At 63.7% G+C, this 7,955-nt stretch overlaps 1 protein-coding gene across 1 annotated transcript; it reads left to right on the top strand.

Annotated features, from left to right (window-relative positions):
• Window positions 1-3,242: 3,242 nt before the first annotated feature.
• On the top strand, window positions 3,243-6,008 carry EMIHUDRAFT_252392 (hypothetical protein; the record flags this gene model as incomplete). The annotated part of the gene is made up of 9 exons (XM_005788704.1): window positions 3,243-3,599; window positions 3,644-3,895; window positions 3,972-4,060; window positions 4,132-4,369; window positions 4,607-4,716; window positions 4,943-5,233; window positions 5,394-5,516; window positions 5,586-5,775; window positions 5,868-6,008. The coding sequence occupies 9 exons, from the start codon at window positions 3,243-3,245 to the stop codon at window positions 6,006-6,008; spliced, it is 1,791 nt and encodes a 596-aa protein (XP_005788761.1).
• Between the last annotated feature and the right edge of the window lie 1,947 nt (window positions 6,009-7,955).

Genomic DNA, 7,955 nt, shown 5'->3' with positions numbered 1-7,955 from the left:
ATAATACCATACTCACAAATACTTTTACCCCCTCACCTCTTTCCTCACACCTCCCTCCCCACCCTTTCACCTCCCTCCCCACGCACTCTCACCAACAACTAACTACCCATCTTTTTATATCACCTTATTCACACAACCTCAATCATACCTCACCTGCCACACCCACACATAACACACACACATACACACACACAAAACATACCCAATACCCCAAAAATTCCCACCTCAGCTATCACCATGCCACCTCACCATCACATCCCACCTCACCCCACCTCAGTACCACCTCACCATCACCATCCCACCACAGCATCCGAGCTCAACCCAACTCACCAGCACCATCCCACCTCACCCCACCTCATTACCACCTCACCATCACATAACTATATAGGCGGGTGCGGAGCTGGCAGCCGTCATCCCGACTGCCTCGTCGAGGCACGGGGATGTAGATCAATTGGCAGATCGCTCGCTCCGCATGCGAGAGGTACCGGGATCGAAGCCCGGCATCTCCATTTACGTCGGCATTCCTTTTCTCGTTTTATCTCCTTCGTCCGCATTGGGCGGCCACTTAGGCTCTTCTGTGGGCGCTTTTCTCGTTTTTATCTCCTCCGTCCGCACTATTGGCGGCCACTTCTAGGCTCTTCTGGGAGAGAGATTTTTTAGCATACCATTATGTGATGTTAGAGGTGGGTTAAGAGGGAGATGTGCGCGAGCTGCGTGACCGCCGGACGGCGGGCGGGTGATTGCGACGCGCCGCCACTTTTGGCGACTTTTGGCGACTTTTGGGACGCGCGATCGATCGGCCGAGATTCGACATGGCAGGCGAGGGCGTCACGGCCATGATCGTGGCTGCCGACGCCGGCGACAACCCGCTGGCGGACCGCCGCGAGGATCGTTTGAGCGCGGAGGCTCAGAGCCGGAGGGTGGCTGGCTCATGTAGGACTGTAAAGGACCAGAGAGGCACGACGTCTAGGACATGGCGACAGACAAGACGCGCCGACTAAGGGACGTCGACGTGACACGATTGTGGCACAGAGGGTGTGATACTGGAGTAATCGACATTCATGGGGCACGGCGCAGGATGCGCCGTGCTAGTACACCGTGTGTAGCGTGTGTGAATGGTAGCACAGGCGTCCGAATTCAGACGCCCCCCCCAGGACCGATGCTGAAGGCGTCGGGGATGTACCGTAGATCGCGACGCCTGTGCGGACAAGGCCGAAGGCGGCATGAGGAGGGAGAGTAGTTGATATTCGAGAGTCGCCCTTGACGGAGGCGAGGCGCGGGGGAGTAGTTGACGGATCGCCCGAGTAGTTGTCGGATCGCTCGGCTACGGCGGAGGCGGCAGAGCACGTCCGCTTGGAGTCGAGGTTGGCGCAGGCGTCTCGAGCACTGGCGAGAGCGCCGGCCGTGCGAGGCGCGGCATCACGCTCGAAGACGAGGGCGATGCCGAGCTCAACGGTACGGCTGACGACGACGGCGTTGGCGGCGCTGGTGGCGGAGGCGCTGGCGGAGAGCTCGGCTACGGTGGAGGCGGCGGCAGGGCGCTTCCAGTCGTAGTCGAGGGCGGCGCAGGCATCTCGCGCGCGTGAATCACTGGCTGTGTGATGTGAGTTGTCACTCTCGATGACGGAAGCGAGACTCGAGTTCTCGACGGTAGCGACGGCGACGCCCTCGACGGTACGGCCGACGGCGATGGCGCTGGCGGCAGAGGCGCTGGCCGATCGCTCGGCTACGGCGGAGGCGGCAGAGCTCGTCCGGTCGTAGTCGAGGGCGGCGCAGGTGTCTCGCGCGCTGGCCCGAAGGGCGCCGGCCGTGCGAGCCGAGTCATCGCACTTGACAGAGGCGATGCCTTGCTCGACGGTACGGCCGACGGCGATGGCGCTGGCGGCAGAGGCACTGGCCGATCGCTCGGCTACGGCGGAGGCTGCGGCAGGGCGCGTCCGGTCGGAGTCGAGGGCGGCGCAGGCGTCTCGCGCGCCGGCCAGGAGAGCGCCGGCCGTGCGAGCCGAGTCATCGCACTTGACAGAGGCGATGCCTTGCTCGACGGTAGCGACGGCGACGGCGCTGATGTTGCAAATTCTAAAAAGGTTCCACCAGAGCTTGCGTGTGGCGGCGGCGGCTGGCGCCTTGGCTGGGGCGGCTGTGACTGGCGCCTCGGCCTCGGTTTGGGCAGAGACCTCGGCTGGTTCCTTGGCCTTGTGGGCAACCTGTGTCACCCGAAATCCATAGTGTCACTCTTATGTTTTTTTTGCAAATTTGCGAAGTGCGGCTTCGGTGTGCATTTTTGCGGCTTCGGTGTGCATTTTTGCGGCTTCGGTGTGCATTTTTGCGGCTTCGGTGTGCATTTTTGCGGCTTCCGTGTGCACCTGCCCGTCGCTTACCTGCCCGCGACGACTGTACCTGCACGATGGACTGCTGGTCAGCTGTGGAGGTGACGGAGGATGAGCTGCATGCTCGGGTGGAGGAGGCAACCCCGGGCGCGCTCGACGTCGCGCATGCGTTCGAGGTCGAGTCCATTGACGGGGATGAGGACAGTGGCGGAGAGCTGGACGCCGCTGCCACCGAGGGAGGCGGCGGCGACGGCGAGGCGGACGGCGGCGGCGGCGAGGGCGAGGCGGACGGTGTCGAGCGGTGTCGAGCGGTGTCGAGGGGTGTCGAGGGGTGTCGAGGTGTCGAGTTTGGCACCTTGACACGGACGAGCATGGTTTCAGCCTAGATGGTGTCGAGGGGTGTCGAGGGGTGTCGAGGGGTGTCGAGGGGTGTCGAGTTTGTCGAGTTGGCATGGGTTGTCGAGGTGTCGAGTCGGTGTCGAGGTTTGGTGTCGAGGTGTCGAGGCCAGGGCTCAGCTCTAGCCCCGCCTGCCGCCCAGATACCGAGGGCGGGGCGCACTCTTCGACTTGGGCTATTATTTGCCACCGGCCGCAATAGGTAGGTACCCCCTATTTTCGTCTTTTTTCGCTTCGCTGCGCGCGGCCTGGGGGGTAGATAGGTAGATAGGTAGGGCGTTTTGGTGCGAGTCATCAGGGTGCACAGAGCCCTATCTGGGTACTAGGAATCCTAACAGGAGCCGGAACCCTGTGTGTCGGCTCCGCGAGCCAAGAATCGTGTGCAGCGTGTGTTGTGTGTGCGTGTGGGCCCGTCCTCGGTGCTACGAGGTGTGTAAGACTGACTGACTGACTGCCGACATACAGTTGTACTACGGAGTGGGCTGCGGTCGAGCTGTGGACAGATTCGCCGTCGCCGCGATGCCGCTCTGGGCCGTGGACGACTCGCTCGCCGCGCAGCTCACCCGCAACGCACGGCAGATCGTGCAGCTCCTCAAGGACATCCAGGTCGACATCGTCCGGCACGTGCGGACGGCGCTCTCGCTCAAGATCACGGTGGTCGGCGTGAGCGTCGACGGTCTGATGGCGCTGCTCGGCGCCACAGTGATCGTGGTGGTGCTCTGCCGCTGGCAAGGCACCAGCCGGATGCTCCGGTGGCCGATCCTCCTCCTCATCCTCACCAACATCGTCGCGGATCTGGTCGGCTACCTGGCTGTCCGCTGCACGATCAAGCTGGTCGAGTGGCTGCTCGCGAGGGCAACCTCGTGGGAGGCACAGGTCCCGCTCGAGCCTGGCGAGGGGTACGCGGATTGCTGGCAAAGGCGGAGGCGCTCGACGCCAGCGACGGGCGAGCGGCGTGGCGCGCGAGGCTGGAGTCGGAGCTGTACGACTGGAGGCACGCGCAGGCGACGGCGCAGCGGCTGAGGCAGGCGAGGGAGGAGGGCGACGCGGCGGCGCTGATGCGGCTGCTGCTGCCGTGCCTCAAGCCAAACGTGGCGGGGGTGCAGGAGTACGAGCTCTACTGCCGCGCGCGCGCCGGCACCAAGCACGCCATCTCTGCGCTGATCGAGGAGGTCAGCACGTCGCTGCGCTGGACCGCCTCTCTAGATGCGGACACAGAGCTCCCCGTCGCTCCCCGTAGCTCAGCAGGTCGCCGCGTCGGATCGCCCGGCCCTTGGCACGGAAGGACGGACCCTTGTGCACCGCCTAGCACTCGAGACGACAGAGGGCGTGTGCTGGTACTCAAGACACAGCCGCCCTCTCTCACTCGTCGTTGGGTGCAGCACGTGTATACCCCCTCTCCGCCTAGGATCGCCGACACGCGCCCCACCTCTCCCGACACGGCCGCCTTCCTGCGAACCGCGCACGTCGCCTTTGGCAACGAGGCGCTCGTGCTGTCTGGCGGAGCAACGCTCGGCATCTACCACTACGGAGTTCTCAAGGCGCTACTCAGCGAGGGCCTGCTACCCGCCGTGATCAGCGGCACGTCGGCCGGCGCGGTGGTGGCGGCGATGGCGTGCTGCCGCACCGACGACGAGCTGCAGCGGGTGCCAGCGATGGCCCGAGATGGCGCGAGATGGCGCGAGATGGCCCGAGATGACGCGAGATGGCCCGAGATGACGCGAGATGGCGCGAGATGACGCGAGATGGCGCGAGATGACGCGAGATGGCCCGAGATGGCGCGAGATGGCGCGAGATGACGCGAGATGGCGCGAGATGGCGCGAGATGACGCGAGATGGCGCGAGATCAGGTGCTCGAGGACGAGAGCGACCTCTTCCGAGAGATGGGCTCGGAAGGCCCCTTCACCGACAGCGAGGGGCGGGCAGACACGGTGGGCCGGCAGCTGTGGCGGCTGCTGCGGCACGGGCGGATGTACGACGCCGAGCAGTTCCGGTGCGGCCTCGCCTGGTTCACTCGCGGCTTCACCTTCCGCGAGGCGAGACCGCCCCGAGCTCACACCCGAGATCACTTGAGATGCCACGAGAGGCCCCGAGATGCGATGACCCCGAGATGACCCCGAGATGGCCCCGAGATGGCCCCGAGATGGCCCCGAGATGGCCCCGAGATGGCCCCGAGATGGCCCCTAGATGGCCCCGAGATGGCCCCGAGATGGCCCGAGAGGTGGCACCTCGGGCGCACAAGCCCTCTGGACGTGCAGCAAGACTCTCGAGAGCTGCGAGCAGGCGTACGGGCACTCTGGCCGCACGCTCAACATCACTTGCACGCCGCTCAAGTCGCGAGGGAACGGCGCGCCGCCGCTGATGCTCAACCACATCGACACGCCCCACATCGACATCGCGTCCGCCGTCACCGCCTCGGCGTGCGTCCCTGGGCTGATCGAGCCGGTCGTGCTGCTGGAGCGGGGCCCCGACGGCGCGCTGCGCCCCTTGGACCACCTCGACGCGAGATTGTCCGAGATCGTCTGCTGAGGTTGCAATCTCGCGTAGGCGCCCTCCGCCCCTTCCACCACCTCGACGCCAGCGACGACCGCATCACGCTGCGAGACGGCTCCCCTCGAGGCGGACGTGCCGCTCAAGCAGTTCACCCGAGATCACTCGAGATGTCCCGAGGTTAGGCTCCTTCGAGTCGGACGTGCCGCTCAAGCAGCTGCTCGGCGCCTTCGGCTGCTGCTTCACGATCGTCTCGCAGGTCAACCCGCACATCGCCTGCTTCTACGCCCACCCGTGCGGCAGGTTTGGCGGACCGCGGGCGGGGAGCGGGTGATCTCGGCTCATCTCGGCTCATCTCGGCTCATCTCGCAGGCCTGGCCGGCCGTCGGCGGGGCGCGACCGCACCGGCGCGTGGAGGGGGGGCTTCCTGCTGAGCGCGATCGAGGTTGCGATCAAGGAGGACTTGCGGCGCCACTTGCGGACGATTCAGCGGCTGCGGCTGATGAGCGACCTGACCGGTTTCGACTTGACTCAGATGTGGCTTCAGGAGCAGGACGGCTCGGTGACGCTCAGCCCCGCCGTCCAGCTGGGCGACCGAGATGGCGCGAGATTGCCCGAGATTGCCCGAGATGACCCGAGACGCCCCGAGATTAGGTGACGCTCACTCCCGCCATCCAGCTCGGCGACCTCACCGCCCTCATCTCCAACCTGGAGGAGCCGGCGCAGCTCTCACGACGCATCCCCGCGAGACGGAGCGCGCGACCGCCCGTGAAGTGGACCGGCAACCGGTCCTGACTCTCAATGAACAGGCATCCGCGAGATGGAGCGCGCGACGTTCGAGGCGTCCGCGCTGCTCCGCACGCGCTTCGACGTCCGCGCAGCGCTGGACGAGTGCATCGCTGCCGCCGGCTTGCGCGCTGCGGCCTCCGACCGCTGGCTGCACGACGCGCGGTCGGCCCACACGCCCCCCTCCTCCCAGCAGCGGCGCGAGCGACCTGGTGGCGGGGAGGAGGAGCCGGAGGCACGCGCCCGGCCGCCCGCCGCGGACGACGGGTCGGCGCTGGCGGCTGGGCTTGGGGGAGGTCCGCATCGCCGCCGCGCCGCCCGCTCGCCCACACCGCGGCGCGGCCGCCTTGACGCTTGAGAGTTGGAGGGGGAGTGAGAGTCGCGGTGTAACAACATGTACATGTGCATGCACATGCACATGCAAGAGCCACATGGTCATGTGGTTATGTAGTAAGCCACTCCGCTCTCGTGGGGTTCGTGGGGGAGGAATGGGAGGACGGCACGCCACTCTTGTAGCATGCAGGTTGCAGTCTGCAACTGCATGGATTAGCCTCTGCATAGACGGGCTGATTCTACATTCCGTATTTCTCTGAATATGCAGAATGCAGATGCAGAATGCAGAATGATTCACGAGAGGAGAATGCAGAACCCAGCCCAAAATGTTGTGTCTGCCGTATCTAATGTGAGGTATGTGGTGCAGCAGGATGCAGGATGCAGAATCGGACCCAAAATTGATTCGTCTTTTCTGCATGGTTGCAGGATGCAGGATGCAGGATGCAGGATGCAAAACCAGACCCAAAGAGCGTGTCCGTCGGGTGCAGCTGACAGTGCATCCGCATCCTGCATTCTGCATCGGGTGCTCGCGTGCTCGGTCTGCCTGTCGGTAAGAAAGTTTGTTATTCTTTTCTCTTGCGGGCTCGAATGCGGAATGGTCGCGACGGCATGTGTCTAGCCACGTAAAAATAAATAAAACGCGGACACCTCACTAGGAGATGCAGATGGCCGGCGACTAGCCGGGGTCGTCCTCCCGCTGGGGGACTAGCACTAGCCGTCTTCCACATGGTCCCTCGGGTCCCTGCTGCTCCTAATCTCTTCGTACATCCCTCCTGCTGATCTCCGCAAAGTCCTGCGCCTTCCCTCGTCTCGCCCTGCGCGTCTGCCCCAACTTCTCCCCCGTCGTCTGCCCTGCGTCGTCTGGCGGTGGGTCCTCCATAGTCGGTCGAGGTCGCCGCCCTCCCTCGTGCCTCTTCCCAACGTTCCCTCGGCGGCCGATGCCGTCTGCTCCGACTCCCCCGTCCCCGGGTCTGCCCTGCTCTCGTCTGCGCTAGTCTCTGCTTCGTCATCACTGGCGTCTCTCCTCTTCTTTCTCCCCTTCTTGTATGCGTTGCACATCGCGTCGATTCCTTTTCGCGTGAGCACCACCCTGAAGCCCGCCCAGCACATAGCGGGTCAGCCTATATCGGAAGAGCTAGAGGGCTCAGCCACCCCTCCACCCCTCCACCCTCCACCCCTCCACCCTCCCGGAGCGAGAGAGGTCCGTCCTCGAGCCTCACCACTTTCCCCAATTTTTGCATTTTTTGCATTCGCATGCATCACAAGAATACAAATGCATTACAACTGCGTTCGCTGATTGCATTTCGTTGCATTACGAAACATTTGCATTTTCTGCATTTTGCGCGTGATTGCATTTCGTTGCATTATGCAATATTTGCATTCGTTGCATTTTGCGCGTGATTGCATTTCGATGCAATATTTGCATTCGTTGCATTTGCGCGTGATTGCATTATATGTTGCATTATGTGTATTCGGGGCATGACTGCATATCTTTTGCAATTTGAGGGCAAGAACCTTAGGCAAGTGCACCACCCAGACCCCTCCCCCCTCCCCTCAAGTACCCCCCAGACTCCTCCCCCCTCCCCTTCCCTCTCCCCTCCCCTCCTACTCCTTCTGCATCTC

Source organism: Emiliania huxleyi (genome assembly GCF_000372725.1).
Source record: "Emiliania huxleyi CCMP1516 chromosome Unknown EMIHUscaffold_1329, whole genome shotgun sequence".
In the NCBI taxonomy this organism is placed as follows: Eukaryota; Haptophyta; order Isochrysidales; family Noelaerhabdaceae; genus Emiliania; species Emiliania huxleyi.
This window is presented reverse-complemented; position numbering and strand designations above follow the sequence as displayed.